The sequence below is a fragment of the Hipposideros armiger genome, unplaced genomic scaffold (assembly GCF_001890085.2).
Source record: "Hipposideros armiger isolate ML-2016 unplaced genomic scaffold, ASM189008v1 scaffold_194, whole genome shotgun sequence".
Classification (NCBI taxonomy): Eukaryota; Metazoa; Chordata; class Mammalia; order Chiroptera; family Hipposideridae; genus Hipposideros; species Hipposideros armiger.
The window spans coordinates 748,618-769,346 of NW_017731544.1; the positions used below are offsets into that span (position 1 = coordinate 748,618).

A 20,729-nucleotide genomic window follows, 5' to 3' on the forward strand; every position below is an offset into this window, starting at 1 on the left:
ACGGCGAGTATATAACAAACTCTGTATTTTGAGTGGAAATGTTAGGGGGTCGTCTTATACGCCCAGTCGTCTTATACGCCGGCAAATACGGTACTTCTTTATCATCATGATAATCATTATCATTATTTCAGAGATCAAGAAATTAAGCCTTTTCAGGTAACTGACTTTTCTAAGTTCACGTAAATAAGTAGTATGAGCCATGACTAGAAACCAGTTCCTGTCTTTACTTTGACAAAATTTTCTTTTAAATATATGGTTTTTTCTCACAGAGTAAATCCTGACAAATAATCTTCTAGGGCTGTGGTAGTTAAATTTAACTGACAGAAATTGCATTTAGATATTAGGTAGCATTTTCATATGCTTGAATAAGCTTTGAAAGCATCGTTCCATCTGGTTAAATTTTAAGAAAAGACACAGATACAGCCTTCCCTCTACAATTATTTATGCACTTAGAGACAAGTAGCTGAACCAAATTTTCTCTTAAGACTAATTTTGGGTTTCTAATTCAGTGAGCATTTTCTTGTGAATGGATGTTCCACGGAAGCCTAGGTTTATTCTCCAGTTTGGGTAGTTAATGATTTTAGTTGATTTTAATTATCTTAGATGGTGAGAGCTAAGCATTTCTTTTCTGTATCAAGCTTGGAAATATTTGAAAAACGCAATCATTTTAGGATCCCAAGAATCTTATATTTCTACAGCCGCATTAGTTTTCTATTGCTGCATAACAAATTACCACAGCCATTTATTATATTACACAAATTCTGTAAGTCAGAAGTGTGACAAAATGTGGCTGGATACTCTGCTCAGACCTAAGTCAAGCTGTCAACTGACAGTATTCTCATCTGAAGCATGGAGTCCTTTACTAAGCTCATTTCCCTTGTTGACAGAGTTCAGTTTCAGGTAGTAGCTATAGGACTGAAGTCCCCATTTTCTTGCTATCTATCTGCCAGGGCTGCTCTCAGCACCTTAGATGTCATATTCTTCTCCCATGACCCCCTCCATCTCAGCAACATAGATCCTCTCATGCTTCAGATCTCTCCAAATGCCTCTACTGTTACCAACCAGAGAAAGCTCCCTGCTTTTAAACAGCTCATGTGATTAGATGAGATCCAACCAGATAATCTCCTGTTTGCTTAACCCAAGAATGGGCTGATTTGTAATCTTAATTAAATCTATGATAATACCTTTTGATACTATGAGGTAACATAATCACAAGAGTGGTATTTCATCCTATTCATACGAGTATGTTCTGCCCAGACTCAAGGTGAGGAGACTACAAGGGCAAGGATCATTGGCGGTCATCTTAGCATTGTGCCTACTATAAGGACCTAGAGCAGCGGTTCTCAACCTTCCTAATGCCGTGACCCCTTAATACAGTTCCTCATGTTGTAGTGACCCCCAACCATAAAATTATTTTCGTTGCTACTCTATAACTGTAATTTTGCTACTGTTATGAATCGTCATGTAAATATCTTTTTGTTTTCTGATGGTCTTAGGCGACCCCTGTGAAAGGGTCGTTTGACCCCCAAATGGGTCGCGACCCACAGGTTGAGAACCGCTGATAGAGGATCTGGGGCAAGCACATGTAGGCTTCTAAAGCTATAATCTCCTGTTCTCAAACCAGCTTTCTTCTCAACTTCCCTGTTTTGATAAGCATCATTCAAATTTAGCAAAAGTTCCATTTACTTTACTTTCAAATATATTTTATATTTGTCCTCTCAATCATTACAATTTAGTTACAACCATACTATTTAGGCATGACTACAATAATCTGCTTTCTACTCTTTCTGTCTGAGCTATCACTTCCCTCTAGGACTGAAGCCACCCTACAAAACAATGATTTTAATGGACAGTATAGTACTTAAAAAGCAATCAATAGGATCTTTATTCTATAGCATTAAATCAAACCTCCCTTGGAGACTTTTGAGGCCATCAACAAGGTGATCTTACCTATAAATATTCCACCTTATTTTGCTCCCTATCCAATCCATGTCCCCTATCTTTTGCCATATCTAGGCAGATTTAGCATTACCTCACAGCACAATATTGTAATTCCTACCACTTTTATCCCTCTTTCTGAGATGATCCTTTGTCTTGATTATTTTTTCCTCTTCCCTCAAGGCACCAAGTAATTCTAGTGCTTCTTTAAGACTTTCTTTGATACATGCTAGTTTTCTTTCCCTAATTAGATTATAGCTCATTTTACTAATTATGTTATAAAGTACTCAAGGGTAGATATATTTGTGACATAATTTTGTGTTGATGTATAGTTGTCCCTCAAAATATACATGCTAATTATTTCCTCTTAATAAGGAAATGATCAAGTCAAAGGCAAAAATCTGTTACTGAGTGATACATTTCTAAAAAACAGAATGACTTGAAGTGGCTGTTCTCCATTGATAAAACATAACAAAAATTGAAGGATTAAATACCTTTGCCTGCTATATTTGGGTAAACTCTAATAAAACTGTCAATTAATTGGCTAATTACAGCCAAATGGTTGTAAATTGAAATTATCCAAATAATTCCCTCAATTTTCTCTTCCTCTTTACTTAGAGATCCTGGGAGCAGAACACAAATTAGGCCCATATCTGAGTTTACAGAGAAAATATCTGAAACTATATTTACATCCAATTTTGCAATTTTAAAAGGAAGCTTGTGTTGAAAAAAAAAAGTGTCTTAAACAGTGATCCATCTTTGATCTTTATCCCATAAAACCTCTTTGTAGTATTTGGAGTGTTGAGCCACCAATTCATTCTTGAAATTGTCTTTCTCTCTGGCTTCTAGATTATTGTTTTCTTCTGGATCTCTCATATGTTCTGGTCTTATTGGTCTCGATCCTTCTTTGAATAGATTGTAAAAAGAGGTGATCATCAAGATTTTGCCCTTGATTTTACCAATTTTCTTTTTTCTTTTTATTGTTTGATGTGACCTGCACATCAAACGAGCACTCCTGACTCGTCAGCCAGGAGTCTACCAGGAGGGTACCTGAGAGGATTGGGTGGGAGGCTGGAAAAGAAAGAGACTAGAGACGAAAGCTGGGAACAGGAGGTCCACCCACTGCTGATAGCAGAGAGTGGCTCCGTTTATTGTTTATACACAGCTTTTATAGCAAAAGTAACTTTCCTTAGGTAGGGGGGTTTTGGAAACTTGAGGGAATAGTCCCCTCCTCCCAGGGAACACCTCCCCAGGGGTTTTCCATAAGGTATAGGGAAGCATCCTTCCCAGGGTTAAAGCAAAACATAACAAGCAGAAACTGTTAATAGGATGGCCTTCCACTCTGTAGCTTTCAAGGCTGTTGGTGGTTTTCTCCTCAGCGGCCAACCTTCCCACACTGCTCACCCAGGCCTGAGAGCCTGTCAGCCTGCCAGCTTTCAGGCTTAACCCTTCCTGCAAGCCTCCGGCTCCCTACAATTGTTTTACCTGAAAAATCTTATTTATCTCCATGACTCAAACAATGACTTGTATGTGAATGAATCAAATGTCAGGACCTGACCTTTCCCTAGTCCAGATTCCTATTTCTACTTGACTCTTGTTCATTGCTGTGTAGATGTCCTGCCAGCCCTTTAAACTCAACAATGTGTTCAAAACAGTTTATAATATTTCATCCTGCCTTCTTTCATATTTCTCACTTTAGTTAATGGCTTCCCAATCCTTTTAGTCACGCAGTCTAGAAACTTTGGAAACATCTGCCACTTCCTCTTGCCCATGGTTCCCTCCTCACCCACTACCATTTCCATATTTCCCTTCAAATTTGCCTATTGCCTGTGATAGTCTTTCCATTGTAGAAATCTATACATTTTTTAGGTCTAATTTTATTATACCTCCCTGCTATCCTTCCTACCTGAATAAAAATAAGTCAGACATTCCTGGAAATGTCCATAGCTTTATGGTTGTTACTTAACTTTGGGTATGATTATTTTGTATATATTGACATCCTTCAACTGGCAACAAGTTCCTTAAGGGCAGAGACCATTTCTGTGTCTATCCAATTTAGCTCTGTGCCTTTGGCATGGTAGATGCAAACAAATGTTTCTTGAATTCTCTGTGCCGTTGCACGCATTACAATATGACTTTCTCATTCAAAAAGCAATACTATTGTCCAATCTTGTACATTACCGGAAACAGCATTTTCTATCAAGGGGCTTTCTAAATTCTTGATGAAATGACACGTTTTGTATAGCTTCAAAATTCTCCAATGGTTGACCAGACAAGGCTGACTGGACAAGGCTGATGACCTGCCTTTAAAATGCCAATAAGCAATTCTTAATCAAATCAAACTTATGAGTTGGTCCTCTGGTCATTAGTGCCAGCATGTTTTTCCCTTATTTTTGAGTGATATAGTGTGGTTTTTTTTCAGTTTGTCCTAAATTATTCTTAAATAAACCGAAGATTCTTCACAAGTGCCCAAAAGGAACTAAATATATATCTGCAGCAATAAAGCTTTAGATGCTTTAAAAAATCTTTTCCCTTAGAATTCAAGAATGAAATGTGCCTCTTATGAATCCTAATAGTAATTTTTTTATCTTTCATTGTGACATGACATTATTTCCTTTAAGTATTTTTGTACAACTGTAGGGAATTTTTTTGTTTCTGTTGTCTATTTCCTATTCTTCCTTCATAAAAGTATTTTATGGTCATAATGTCTACTTTCACAGGCATTATATCATTGAAAAAATTCTTTCTTCCAGGAGTACTTGTGGAAAATTCTGAAAGCATTCTTCCCAATGGACAGTCTCCTGATAATAAATCCTCTTTAAGAAATGTTTGAGATGAACTCAAAACACTCTTGGCCTTGATTTTGACTTATATAAACATCTTAACCTTAACAAAGTTGCAAAATTTTACTCAAATTTTTATTATTAACCCAGCATGTAAATTCACCTATTTTTAAATCAAATAAAACACACTTTTGTCCTGCTCACCCCTACTTGACGAGATCTTAGTTTTTCTTCTAAGGGCAAATTTAACAACGAGAAAAAGATGGAGCTTGGTACGTTTAGTTTAAAAGTTTTACTCTGCATTTTAAAACTCAAAAGCATCATAGCTATCGTTTTATTTTCCTTAAACAATAATGGCTATAGTTCTTGCTTGTGTTATTTGTAGTTAATGGGCATTTATTTTATATAGCTCTATCTTTATTACCACTTTCATTACTGAATTTGTGATAATATTTTATACCCAGGGTAACAATTAGTAGAGTATGTCTCATATGTTTTGATCTATTGAATTGGTAAATTATTTAGTATATATGAGGTAATTTTCACTAGGAAGAAAAATGGGGTTGGTGAGTTTGCTAAGAGACACACAGGATTTATATGCCTATTCAGTCTGTCTAATCTAATTCTGCACAACATAGGCCTTTCTTTGAAAGCTCTATTAACACTGGAGGAAGTACCATCAATTGTGGTAGCATCTGAGCTTGGTGAAGAGTAAGGAACAAGTATTATCTACCCCAGGTTAAATAGATTCATTTAATCATTCAGCTACTTTTTAAGTACCAATAATGTGTCAGTTATTGGTAGTCAGTAATAAGATACAAAGCCCTATATCCTAAAAACTTTGCCATCCACTAAATATTATTTTTCCTAAAACATGTTTTACTCCACACCTAAAACTATGAAACACAAAGAAACAAAAATGCTTTCTCCTGACCAAGACTAACTATGTTATAAATCAGTAAGCTACTTTTACGTACCTCTGGGTAAACTAACATCACTCAGACATAGGTAGAAGAATTGAAGCCACTAAAAAATATGGTCATTTCATTTGCCACCTCTCTTATCAAGATTGCCGATGCCCAGGATCCGGCACAAGGTCCAATGGTTGAGTACCAAAGATGCCCAGAGGGCATTGTTTACATAAACTAGGGTGTCAGGACATTGTCCACATAAATTACAATCTGCATGGCCAAATGCCCTACTCAGAGGTGTCATTTTCAGCCGCCCACCCCTTTCATTGCCCTTCAGGAACAAGAGTTATCAAGTTATTTCTTCCTTTCAATTTGTTCAGTGCTTTTTGAGCTCCTGCTGTGTTCAGGGCACTTCTCTTCACGGAGTAATAGAGAGGTATAAAGATAAATAACATATAAATGTATCATTTAATGGACAACATTAGAGTCTAATAATTTTCTTTATAGACTCCAGATCCCAATGGAGCCACAAACAAGATGAATTACTAACTACATCTCCTTTCTCAGGGATTCTGTCTTAACTAATATGCTCAGGTTGGCCAGGAACTGTTAGTGGCATTTACTTAAAAGCCATCTGGAGAATCTGTGCTCTTTCACTAGGTCACTAAGCCAACATTACCTCTGTGTTCCTTTAGTGCTTCCTGATAGCAAGAGAAGCAGACCAGAAGGACACTAAGCCTTTTCCTTACCGACTGTCTGAGGAGGACCTTGACCTCTTCAGCTCGGCTATAGTATTGAGTAAATTAACATATTTCAGGATGAACTTGAGGATGCGAGTAATGGCTGTTTTATTCACAGAATCTCAATGGTAACACTGATAATTAAAACAAGAAGAATGAAAAGTGCTGGCATTCTCTCATGGCCATCTGTGACTTTTGTGTGCAATACTTAGTGTTCAAAGGGAACTGTACGTTTGAACTGACTCTTGGTTTTGCAATGAAAGTGAAGGGAGAGCATTCTTCTGCTTATGCCTGTATATTTCTCCCCCTGAACAACATGGTTAGAAATTATGGTATTAAATCATCTTAAATACCAATCCTATGCTACATTTCTTATGTTTAGTACTTGAAACATGAGACTGGGTTATAATTTAATTGTAAAATTAAATTTGCTATCTTGATCCATGCTTTTTTTTTATTGTAGTGGTAACCTTAAACCTTTCATCTTTAATAGGATTTACAGACTTTGGCTTTGCTATGAGAAATTAGGAAGTGCAATCTTACTTGTTTTGACTGAGTTCCAACATTTTAACACAAGTATTTTAGAAAGAAATAAAAGTGATTGTATTTCCTTTGGGATGTTATAATAACTATGCAGCATGATCAGGAAGAAATATGATTCATGACTGGAATCAAAGATTATAAACATTTTAAAACATGAATAATAGCTAGTATATTAAAACACGTAAAAGTATATTTATTATGTTGAATTACATGAAATTGCTACTTTTAGTAGGATAAAACATGGTCAAATTTTGGCAATTTTGTTTGGCTCAACTTAACAATATATTAGTTAGCAGAGTCTGTACACTCCTGCTACTTGGTTTAATCAGAATGAAATTGTGTGATCTTTAGCCTTAAATGAGTTAGCCCTCAGAACGTGATGCCAATTCGTCTCTCTTGATTTAATGCCTGCTTTCAGGCTATTTGACTATGCAATAAGTCCATCTTTAAGTGGTTATGAATGGAAGAAGGAAAATAATAGTAACTGAGTTGGTTACTTAAAATGGAAGTTTAGTGTTTTTTTAAAAATCCAGAAGTTAGGATGAAGCGGTGGTTAAAACCATGAATTAAACCATGTTTGGGGGATTATCTACATTTACTTGCATGCACAACTCTGTCTCTGATCATCATATATAAAAGATATTTGAATAGGCTATAAAATGAGTATGTTTCCAGAGCAAGAGGATATTAAATTTTTCAGAATATCTTCAGATTTTTAGCTGAAGAAGGAAAAGGGTTTACTATAGGGCGAGTCCTTCTCAGAGTCAGTAGATCTATATTCTCGCCGTAGTTCAGTCACTGTCAGTCTGTGTGACATCAGCAAGTACCCTAACAGGTCTGGAAGCCATTTTGTTTGTTCGCTTTAGTGGCAAACCTTAGTGTACATGCAAATTCACACTTAGCAGCAACTCTCTCGTTCGTAGGAGCCCACCCCAGAGGTTGGGAGCCATTGGAGTAGAAAAGCTCTGTTAACCACTCTTAGTCTCACATTCTAATTCCTATTAATCTAAGAGGAATTAGCAACAATTGAGGAAAAGCAAATAAATTGGAAATTTGAAAACATGAAAGTGAGACTAACCACTCAAGCTGATAATTATGTATGAGTTCTTTCTGTCTGGTGGCCAGAAACCAGACAGTGCAATTGATGAGCCGGGATGTCCTGCTGGTGCTGGCTGCAGCCTGAAAGGAAATAATCCAGATAATTGTTTAATTAGATGCTTCTTAAAAAGAGGAGCTGGTACTCCCAAGAAGCATGGTCCAGAGTAAACATGTTTTCAACCATATTGTTTAAATAAAAACCCAAGGACGTTATTGCATCAAAGGCCACCCTCCATGAAGTTACATTTCCTCTGCCACGAAATATTCCCTTTAGCTGTTCCCTGTCTGTCGGTATCATTCTCTGTCAGTTTTACTTTTCATTGTTAACTACTTCTGGGAGGTAATTTTCCAATATGATGCTTATAACTAAAAAAGACAGTAAATAGAATCTTATCTACAAACATAGTAAGGGGAGGGTAACACTCAGGGGCTTTCTGTGAGAGGCAATGTATACAATGGTTATGATATAGACTGCCATGAATCGGCCTGGGTTTAAATCATCTTATATCACTTCTATAACTTATAAAGTCTGTAACCCAGCTGAGGTTATTTGAAATTTCTGTGACTCAGTTCCTGCAATTGTTAATTGGGGGTGGTGATAATAGGGTTGTAGTAAGGGTTATACGAGTTGTTAATTCATGTAAAGTGCTCATATCAATACCTGGCACCCTATAAGTGGCATGTAACTGGAATAGTCATTTGCTGTTTTCTTTGTAGCAGCTTCACACAAAAGTGATTGTTTTTCTATAACCTATCTCAGTCATGACTCCTTGAAACTGGTGTTTTGACAGAATTATCATAGCATAGTAATCTATCAATTTTATAAGAAGTGGCTCTGAAAAATCAAACCACGTGCAATACATTTGCTTCTGCAGCTATCTCCAGATAAGGCACTGAATATAACTGTGGAGGCCAAGTGACCAAATGTATTTTGGTTCCCCTTTTCCTTTTCTTTTTTTCCATTCTCTTGAGACTTTATTTTTAGGGCTCTTTCTCTGAGCAGTATGCATTCATATTTAATAATCGCCATTTTTATCCTTTTTGTAGTATTAAATATTAAATATCAGATGGAATACCTCCTTTAATTTCCCTTTGGAGTAATAAAATATAACCAGTAACTCTTCCTTGAGATCTGTAGCAATACTCTGTGTCAAAACAGAAGTACTTGATTAAGCCAGGAAAACACATATGAAAAGCTCTTAGAAAGAGTATTATATGTTGAATTGAATGAAATATATCAAATAAAGCAAACAACCAAGAGGTAATTGGTGCAGATGTAGTCTTAGAAAGCTCTCACACAACACATTATGATAAACTCCAATTACCAAAACCTTTTTTAATGACTTCATTCATAGTGAGATTATTAGCATGAATAAGAATAACTCCTTTATAAATCTTGTAATAGATGAGGTTTTTGATTGCTCAGCAGACACGTATTCCTAACTCCCAGATATTGACACCTAAAAATGTTCCTCTAAATGAGTATTTAATTTTATGGTATCAATTTACATATTTAGAACAATGAAGTAACATTAGAGTATGAACTCCTATGTAATCAACTCTCCTCACAAAGGGAGGTTCCAGGTATCTCTTGGGGAAAGTGTAAGGGTGATATTAAAAATAGTAACCTGTAGACCACAGGCTCTGACCAATAGAATGGATGATGGCCATAGAGCTGGAGTGAGGTGCTGGAGTTCTCTTGTTTCATCAGGGATTCACACTATGGTGGTGAATAACAGGGAGTTGAAGGGCTTTGTGAAGGAGGCTGGGGAGGCAAAGAAGGAACTGGGGCCCGACTATTTACCAACCTCTTCAACCACACAGTGCATTCTGAGGAAGTGTATATATTCATAGCATCCTTGTGGGACATCATGTGAGAAGCCCAGTGTGGTAAGGAAATACCCTTATTACCAGAGGAGCTTTGAAGAATAGTCCGTATTTATCTATCCTTCATGGGGGTTGTTCTAATCCTTGTTGACAAAAGAATTGTGGTAATTTCATTCAAATTTGCTCAAAGTTTCTTGAACTCAAAAAAACAAAAACACAAATTGACTTAACATGAAAAAAAATTTGTTCAAAATCCCGTTATTCTTATGCTTTTAGCTATATAAAATTTGCAATTTTTTTCTTTTGAATTGTAATAATTATTTATGATATCTCCCATGCTCATATAATTCATTTGAATTTCTGCAAATGATTAGAGGTATCCTAAATGGTAGTAGAGGTAATCTGTAATTTATATTTTGGAGAGCATGAGTCAAATTCTTTTGAGAGTTTGCACTATTAATAAATAAATGAATTTTATTTGAAATTTTTACTTCCCCAAATTAAAATAATGTATCTTTTGTATTCATGGGGAGGTAACCCAAGGAGGGGTTTATTATATCCGTTATATAAAAGTATAACTTGTTCCAAATAAGAAGTTGTTAAAAGAAAACCCCAATTGAGGGTTAGAAATTTGTGCTTTGTCCACCTCAAAAGAGAATTCTAGGGTAGCTCATATTATTCTTTTATGAATATCAATTGTTATAAGATATTAGAAGGCAAAAGCAGTTTGTTAATTGCCAAAATGGGTATGTGTTCTTCTAAGGTATTATCTTACCTTTATATTTTTCTTCTCTGTTTTCTTCTTTTTCTTTATTTCCTTTTTTCCTTATTTTATTTCTTTATTTAGATTGATTTTTTTCAAAATATTTTTCTTTTTTATTTTCCTTTTTTACAATTCAAAATAATATCCACATACCAATATACCTCTGAAAGCAGAGACAACTTCATTATGGACAATTCTCTGGCAGATTAAATTTTCACGGCCCATATTTCAGATTTACTTTGAATATTAATCTTAAAGATTAACTTAAGTATTTTTTGATTTTTATAAAAAGCTTAATTGATAATTGTTACGATTTTATAAAACATTCATTCAATTTCATCTACATATAATTTTGCAATATTTTATGGGGGCTGCAAAGATACATAAGAGAAAATCTCAGACCCCTAGTATCTTAGAACAAGAAATGATCAGACATGGTGTGACCTCAACAGGTCACTAGGCCACAAGCTCTCTATGTCATGAGTCCTATGAGAAGAGGCTATACTGTCGGCATGTAGAGGTGGTTCCTCTGTGGAGCTTGTCATGCTATGGGGATGATGATGGGACCGTTCTAACTATTCTTTTTAGTAGCATGAAATAGAATCAAAGGACTTCCTTACTTATTCACCATTTACCTTATGCTCTTCCATATGCTTGTCCACCACCCTCAGTAAATGGCATCTGTGCAGTGAGAGCTGCACATCAATGTTCTCTTTGCAACACATTGAACTAGCCAAGGTCATCTGCAATATTTTTGTTAATTATTTATTGTATAATCATTATCTTAATGTCCTTAAGAGAAAATCTTGGTAGAGATGTTATCATACTTTTTTCTAATTGCTTTTGAAAGAAAGCATTTAATTTACTTCTCTTTTTCATCTTCCTTTTGGTGAATATGCCTTAGGGCAGTTACTGGGCAAGGGGTAGACATTTAATATAGCACAGATAACATGCACTCTTCACTGTCTATATTATTGTGTCTAATATTTTTTAATGAGTACCTTGTTCCTTGCAGGACGGTTCTTTTTACTCTGACTTCTGTGGTTGTACTTGTCATTACAACTGACTGGATCAGCTGGGACAAGCTGAATCGGGGATTTTTGCCCAGTGATGAAGTTTCCAGAGCATTCCTGGCTTCTTTCATCTTGGTCTTTGACCTCCTTATTGTAATGCAGGTAAGTGTCTTTGTATTTCCCCTTCTCACTGAAGCTGCTCTATGCTTTGTTCTCAGTGTAAAAAACACTATACAACAGAAGGCTCCGTAAACCTAGGGGAGCACATCATTCACTGTTGCTATTAATGGGGACTTCTCTGCTCAGATTTTCAGCAATTTTACAGGGAGGATGAGCCAATGGGGCTTTTGTGAGAGAGGCATCAAAAATTCGTTGTATGAACATTGTAAGGTGGGCCCCTAGAAACCATGCAGCATAGTGGTGTTTCCTGCCAAAGCTTCAGGGGAAAACACAAAACACAAAAGATCCCCTGTCATTTAGTAAAGGGAAAGCTGCAGAGATGAGGATGATATAGAGCCAGCAAAACGAGGATCGGCAATTGCCAAAGCAACACAGGGTTTATAGCAGTTGAAATGGAATGATGTAAAAATGCTTTTCTAGTTATGGAAATTATCACTTTCTTTCAGTATTCACCAGAGATCCTTCCATTTTCCTGTAAACAATATTTCTGTTCTGCTTAGCAACAGATTGTTTGTATAATAACATGATGCTAACCAGTGCTCTTTACTGTAATCACCTGGTGTGGGTGATTTGGGGTCTTAGGAGTGTCCTTTGAATGGGACAGAAAGAGACATTAACTATTTCTTGGCACTTTATCTTGCTTATCAAATATCCATCCACTTGCTAGACATTTTCTTATTGCTTTCAATTTTGGGTTTTTCCCTCCCGAGGCATTATAAGTTACTAGAACAAAAATTACTATTGCTGAAGGGAAAGTATGCTCTATATTATTCCAAATTTATGTGATAGCAGATTGGTTTTCTCATTTTCTAGAAGTAAAGAGAGGCCTTTAGACACTGCAGAATAAGAGATATTCTGTAGTGTCTAAAAAAGAACAAACAGCCCTTTTTTTTCTTTTTTGTAAATGAGATAGCTCAGACAGTAGGTTCAAGATGGTTCCTAGAGTGTATGACTATTTTAATGAATGCTATTTAAAATACATTATTTCTTTAAAAATTATTTAAAGACAAAATTGAGTTTTTGTCTCATCTAAAAATTAACATATTTCTTTTTAAATTTCCTGTGGGATAGCTTAGCATGGTGGAGAAAGCCCTGGGTTTTGAGTAAGAAAGCGTTGGCAGGTTTTATATCTGTTTCTCACTTGCAGTATGACTTCCTCTGAATTTTTGTAAAGCTGAATTTATAGCAGTTATGCATTAATATATTGTGCATTGTTTCAAGGCTATTTTGTTCTTCTTCTTTCTAATACTTCTAACAAATATAATTTCTCACGTGACATAACTGCTATGGCCAAGTGGCCCATTGGTACCACTCTGAACTCATCTTAGAGTCAAAAGTACTAGTAGACAAGTAGACCACTGTCTTTTTAATTTGTTTAAAATTGTATTTGTGAGAGCATACGTTTCCTGATTTCCTACTACCACCCACCACCATCTACCTCCTGGGTGTAGTTTTAATGATTCTTTCAATAAGTTCACTAAAATCAGGGACTTAAAGTAGGAGAATGTAACATTACAATTTATAGATATTATGGACTCACTCAAGAAGTGCCTACCTAACACAGAGAGGTAGAAGAAAGGAAGGAGAGTCAGGATTTATATAGGCAGAGTCAGCAGGATTGGAAAGGGAAGGACATTCTACAGGAAGGAAATGGCATGAACATGTTTACCGATTACTGAAGCGCTGAGGTGTTAAGAGCAGCCAGAGCGCCAATTGACTGAAGATAGAGAGTTCGTGCTAAAGAGTATATCCATTTGGACCGTTTTGGCTACAAGTAACAGTAATCCTGCCGAGCTAGCTTAATCACAGGGGAAAGGTATTATTGTTTTATAAAGATGGCCTACAGAATTAGGGAGGGATGCAGCTGTATTTTGGGGACACATGAAAGTAGAGATTAAAATGTAACAGGGAACCCAGACCTAGCTTTTCTTCTCTATTTCCCATCTTTTTTTTTTCCACTTCTGCTTTATTTTTCTCTTACTGTAAAGCACTTTGTCAGCTTCCCAGTTCACATGGAAGAAAGTGGACACAGCCAAGAACACCTCAGAGGGACAGTGCTCTCTAGGTGTCAAGCCTAATTCCAGATTGCCAGGGAGGGAATTGCAAAGACTGGATTGTCCTGCACCCATCTATCAATTGTCTGAGGGGTGATGCAGTCCCAAAGAAAACGGGGGACAATGGCTAGTAAAGCTACATAGGTTTCAAGTGTACAATTTTGTAATACATCATCTATATATCACATTGTGTGTTCACCACCCAGAGTCAGTTCTCCTTCCAACACCATATATTTGATCCCATTTACCCTCATCTACCACCCTCTCCTCCCTTACCCTCTGGTAAGCACTAAACTATTATCTATGTAACTTTACTAACCATTGTCACCCTGATAAACGTTAATAAAAAAAATGCTACAGAGAACTCATGTAATATATGCAACCTGATTTCCCACGGGTTTAAGCTGCCTTTACTTGACATTTTCCTAAGAAACTTCTGAATGACCTAAAACTTGGAGACTATGTTTTGGAAAAGAAAAAAAATGCTTTAAAATTATGTTTGAAAGGACCCTGTCAATGCTTTTGATGTCTTGCAAGCTCTGGCATATAGATTATTGATTCATGTCTCCCTGCTAAAAAAGACTGCATACTTGAGAAGACCCAAATTAATAAAATCAGAAATGAAAGAGTAGTGACAACAGACATCACAGAAATACAAAAAAAATTTAATACAATACTACAAGCAACTATACGCCAACAAATTTGACAATCTGGAAAAAAATGGATAAATTTCTAGGAGCATACAATCTTCCAAGGCTGAATCAAGAAGAAATAGAAAATCTGAACAAACTGATTACTCCCAGTAAAATTTAATTGTAATCAGCAAACTCCCAACAAACAAAAGATCTGGACCAGATAGCTTCACAGGTGAATTTTTCCAAACATTCAAAAAATAATTATCACCTATTCTCCTCAAACTATTCCAAAAAATCCAGAAGGAGGGAAGGCTCCTAAGCTCATTTTACAATGCCACTATTACCCTGATCCCCAAACCAGACAAAGACATTACAAAAAAAACACAAAACTGTAGGCCGATATCCCCAATGAACATAGATGCAAGATCCTCAACAAAATATTAGCAAACCAAATTCAGCAATACATGAAAAAGATCATACACAACGATCAAGTAGGATTCATTCCTGGTATGCAAGGTTGGTTCAATATCTGCCAATCAATTAATGTGATACACCACATTAACAAAATGAAAAATAGAAATCATATTTAAAAAAAAAAGAAAATGGAGAGGTTAGACCTCAAAAACCAAATTAGTACGTGTCTAATACAATGAGGAATAAAAGCTCCAAAATAAGTTCCTTAACTCCTTTTTTCCTCCCCTACACTGAATCAACCAGCCAAACTTACGGATCTTCTGCAGTCTGTCTCTCTTGTAGCCTAACCCTTCCTTCTCATTTCTCTGCCTCCATTCCAGTCCTGACTCTCCTCTATACTATTGTAAAACAACCTCGTGTGGAACCTTCTGCCTCCAGATGTCCCCCGTCCCATATACCCTACACAGCTCACCTTCATAACCTTCCAATCGGAAATGCCGTGTTGCACATGTCACTTCTCAGCCAAAAGTGGTCAGTGACTCCTCGTTGTCTGAGAACGAAGTCCAGACTGCACAGGAGTGCTCTCTGAGTGCCCTCCACAGTCTGGGCCTGGCTGTTATCTCCCATATCTCCTATGCTCTAACTATACCCCAGAACAAAGGGCTTGTTGCTTGGCCCTGGATCACAGCACATTTACTCCAGGATGTCTGGGAACCTCTTTTTCCTCCCCAGATGGGTCTCTCTTCTTCTCTGCTCATCTAGACCCTACCATTGAGGACCATGTCAGTACCTCTCATTACAGCCATGTGATTACTTCCTCCTTGGAATTCCTGGAGTACTTTGTACCTGGATTACAAATAGGCATTTTTGTACCCTGTAGAGCAGGAATCATAGCTATAACTAACTATACATCTCTGAAGGCTCCCTAGCACAGAGCCTCACATGGCAGCAGTACGTCCAGGGTAATAACTGCTTGATGAGGATAAAGAAGTGGCATTTCAGCACTAAGTCTTGTGCAAACTCTGTCTGCCTTTGGGAGCATCATCGGGAAGTTCTAGGAACTGACGCATGTGGTAAGAGAGTGAATTTCAGGAAACAGAGTCCCAGGAGGCATATATACTCAAGGAATTTAAAACTATGTAATACAAATGTCCTAACAAATTCATAACCAACTAAACTGTGATCTAATGCATCCCATATTCCCATATTTCAGACAAAAGAAAAATAGAAAAGTAGCAAAATTAGTGGAAATGGAGAGAGTACTTTCACTAAAAGATTTGTCCTCGTTAAAATTATTTAAGTGATTTAAAAGTAATTGACCCTAGACTTTCTAATGGTATGAAAATTCAACTTACACTATTGAAAGACATTTTAATGTTTGGGGGGAAAAAAGAAAAGAAACCATTAGAATATGGTACTACTACTGTAAATATTTTGTTTTAACATAATTAGTAGGTCAATTTAAAATACTTTTAGATAAAGTATAATTTGTTTTTTGTGAATATTCACTAAATAGAATTTTTGTACATTTATTGTGAAACCTATTTCACAGTTCTATCACATTTTTCTGTAGTACTAGTGAAGTCTCTAGAACTAAGGCATCAACGGATACAAGTAAAATATAACATGACTCACATAAATCACCCATTAGTACAGAACATGAAAAGTAAATTGTAAAGAACACTTCCCTCTAAGGCAGCGGTTCTCAACCTTCCTAATGCCGCAACCCCTTAATACAGTTCCTCATGTTGTGGTGACCCCCAACCATAAAATTATTTTCATTGCTACTCTATNGTGGTGACCCCCAACCATAAAATTATTTTCATTGCTACTCTATAACTGTAATTTTGCTACTGTTATGAATTGTAATGTAAATATCTTTTTGTTTTCCAATGATCTTAGGCGACCTCTGTGAAAGGGTCTTTCGACCCCCAAAGGGGTCGCGACCCACAGGTTGAGAACTGCTGCAGTCTAAGGAAATCTTGTCTCAAATTCGTTTTAGTATTTATAATTATGACATTTGATTTTATTATGCCCCTTCAGTTCATTATGTAAATATTCAATTTGCACTTATGTCCTACCCATTCATCCCCTTTGCTAGATTGAAGAAAAGATATAGGAGTTAAAAATATGATGTGTCATAGAGTAAGGAAAGATTAAAAATCAAAAGTTTCTTAGGGGTTCACCAAAGAGAGAGAGAGAGGGGTGGTGGGGTGGGGGAGGAGAGAGAGAGAGAGAGAGAGAGAGAGAGATATCAGGAAAGACAGAGTAGTAGGGAAAAGCTTCAAATGAGAGATGAAAGTAGAAGAGAAGGCAGCTAAAATTTGAAAAGGCAGAACAATGAACAAGAAATTTTTTTCCAGCTGAAAGTAGTATAATCATCAAGGTAGGAACTCAGTTTTGTTCCATTAAATTCAGAAAACATTTATGAACCCATTCCTAGTGTGCATCACATTAGGTGCTAGAGACAGAGGACAGGGGGAAGGGAGATGAAACATCATAGAGGAATTTATCATTTAATAGAATAAATATGAATAGGAAAGTAGAGACACATTAGGAAGACTATTTATTTAGAAGAATTCTTCAGGTAGAAAGTAAACATTCCTACCTTTGCCACATTTTAAATTGACCTCTCCCGCCTTCTCAGGATCTAGTTGCTGATATGAAGGCTTTAGAAGAGAGGAGGCTTCTCTTCACAAGATAAAAAATGTTCTGTGCTTTTTTACCGGACAGGAAGAGAGAAAGTGAAAGAAGGAAGAGAGAGGAAGAGGAGGAGGAAGGTGGGTGGAGGAGAGGTCAGCAGCCAGAAGGGTAGGTGAGATATATTGAGGAGCCAGTAAAATGAACCGTTCTTCTCTCTGACAACCTCTCCTCTGGAAGGCTTATCTCATCACGTTGTGTATGTGCATGTGTGTATAGCTTAGATTTCATACATAAACAGATACATACTGTAAATCAGACAGGAAAAGTAGAGAACCATATGATTTCACTCATATGTAGGATATAAAACTGAAAGCAGCAAATGAACAAGACAAACAAACAAACAAAATACTCATAGACACAGACAACAGTTTAGTGGTCACCAGAGGGTAAGGATGGATGGAGGTGGTAGAAGAGGGAAAAGGGGGTCAACTATATGCTGATGGAAAGAGAACCGACTCTGGGTGGTCAACACACAATGCAATATATAGATGATGTATTATAGAAATGAACACTTGAAGCCTATATAATTTTTCTAACCAGTGTCACCCAAATAAATTTAATAAAAATTCTAAGAAATACATTCTATATGTAATATCATTTCTTAATGGGCTTCAAGGTGATGAGAGAAGTCTTGTAGAAGAGAGGCCTTTAAAAAGACGGAGAAAGATTCAAAAATCTTATTTTGGTGAATCCTCACCTTGTTGATGCATCTTTTCAACACTTTGCTTTCTTGTAATTTCTCTGTGTACCCACCTAGTGCCTTTGTACCTGCATACCTACATTTTGCCTCTAACATGTGAGTTCCTTAAGGAGAGGAATTGTGTGTATTCAATTTTTTTTATTCCCACAGTTAGCTCATGTTCAGTGCACTGCAGTTTTATGAGAAATATTTTGCCCAATGAAAGAATAAATAAAGGAATGAACATAACATTATTTCAGAAAAGCCAAAGAACATGAGGTTTTTTAAGAAGTAAAATGTTTACAACAGCAGGAGAATGAACCATCAATAATATTAGATTAGGTCATTTTCATTGAATTACGATCTTACAGATATTAAATACCCAAATAACAGCATGAATAAATTGCTCCATTAAGTGTTAAAAAGGACTCTTAGTCTAGTTGAAAAGCACTTAGAGAGAAGTGATATTTCCTGAAAAGTAATTCTTAATGCACTGAAAAACTAATTATGAAAATTGCATTCTACAAACATTTTACTGTGTAACATCTAAAATGTTTGTTTTCTGTTTTGTGCATGGTTCTCAGACGTAGTAGGATGACGTTTAAAAAATAGACATTATGACTCTTGGTACACTTTATTTTAAAACTCCATGACTTGGCTTTAGTAGGGCACTTCTTTTGAGATCATAGCTATTGAAAGTAAAATCAATCACTAGAACAGGGCAGAACAACAAGTATGAACTTATTTTAATTAAATAGCCATGGTGTTTTGACGAGCTGGCATATATTTTCAGAATAAGTTATTCCAACTGATTTTGTTTACAGGCTCCTTAGAAAGCAAGGATTGTTTAAATGGCTGTTCACTATTTTAACATATTCTTCAGCTTTGAGGATACCTTATATAACTGTCTTCATAGTATTTTAAACTCCTTTTCACAATTGTTTTACATCTTCATTTTTCTTGCTCAAGGGTTACACTCCTATTTGAAAACACAGTCATCGTAATTTCTGTTATAGGTCCCAAGTGACAACATGGAATAAGGGTTTATCATTTAAGTATTACTTAGAGTAACCATAAATGCCTACTGTCCTCATGTGCCTTAGAGGTTGGATCTCAACTTTATGTACTGTCACATCACTGCTGGTCCAGTGGAAAGAGAGACTGTTCTAGGAGAATCATGAAGGGGAACCTCAATATATTTATTAGTAGCCCCAGCGACTGGCCTCCAAATAGTAGACAACTTAGCATGGTAAGTCATATCCATGCAGCATGGAGGAGTCCAGCCAACTGGGCAGTCTGCAGGAGGTGCCAGAGAATGTGCCTTAGCAGGTGACCCATGATAACAGGAAAATTTCAGTAGAAGGTAATAGTTGAATCAGAAACACTGGGGCTGTCAGGCAAAAAAGTTTAGGAACTAAACAATCACACTCAGTTGAAAATGAAACTAATAATCTAATTAGCATACAATATAGATCACAATTTTAAAACAGGCAATAAATTTTATGAGGATTATTGTGAAGCAAAATAGATCACTCGTGTCTTTATGGCTAATGTGGGAAGAATGTAGCTTGAAGGAATTATAAGATCTGGTTAAGCAAGTGGAAAATAGAGACATTTAACTTTTATTCCAATTTAAATACTCCAATCCCTGAGGTGTCTTTTTTAAAAAGAGCTAGAACATGATTTAAAAACTGGGAAGATATAAATTCTATACTATTGCACATGAACAATAATTTTTTCAAAGCCACATGAGATAACAAGATATATCTCCTTCAAACTTTATTTTTTCCACTAGATGCATGGTTGTTTCCAGGTGCCATGGAGTGATTAGTGCCTGATCATCACCCCAAAAGAAAGTCTAGCCCTCACCTTCATCTTTGTGTGTGTATCATGCTTGGCCCTGGAAGTCATGTGTAGCAGTTGCCACTTGTCATTGTACCACTTATACATGATTTTAAAAAGTGCAATGTTGAAGACTGACATATTCAGTCATTTCATCAGGTCCTTAACTCCTCTGGGACAGGTTCCAAACCCAGAGTATGATTACACATCAGGTCAGGATGTTAACAGGTTATGCTAAGTGTAAGCCCTACTGACAGACATTCATCTCTCCCCAGTAAAAAGGGGCCAAAACTTTGTAACTACTCTTAATGGACAGTTAAGGATATGAGATATTTCTATGGGCTCCTCTATTAAGTTTTTAAGATGCAATGATAAAGCTAAGGAACAAGGTAAAGTGAGATCATATGATATTTGTCTTTCTCTGACTGACTTATTTCACTTAGCATAATGTTCTCTAGTTCCATCCATATTGTTGCAAAGCGTACTATTTCCTTCTTCTTTATAGCTGAATAATACTCCATTGTATAAATGTACCAAAGTTTCTTAATCCAGTCATCTACCGATGGGCATTTTGGTTGTTTCCAAGTCTTAGCTATTGTGAATAAT

General features: G+C 36.4%; 1 protein-coding gene across 6 annotated transcripts in view; it reads left to right on the forward strand.

Moving 5' to 3' along the window:
• The window catches only part of TMEM117 (transmembrane protein 117), a 474,959-nt gene that overhangs the window by 385,452 nt on the left and 68,778 nt on the right, over positions 1–20,729 (forward strand). For all 6 annotated transcript variants that reach the window (XM_019653056.1, XM_019653060.1, XM_019653057.1 and 3 more), the window contains one exon: positions 11,619–11,778. In XM_019653056.1, coding sequence (XP_019508601.1) covers positions 11,619–11,778 — 160 coding nt within the window. The remainder of the gene's footprint in view (positions 1–11,618; positions 11,779–20,729) is intronic.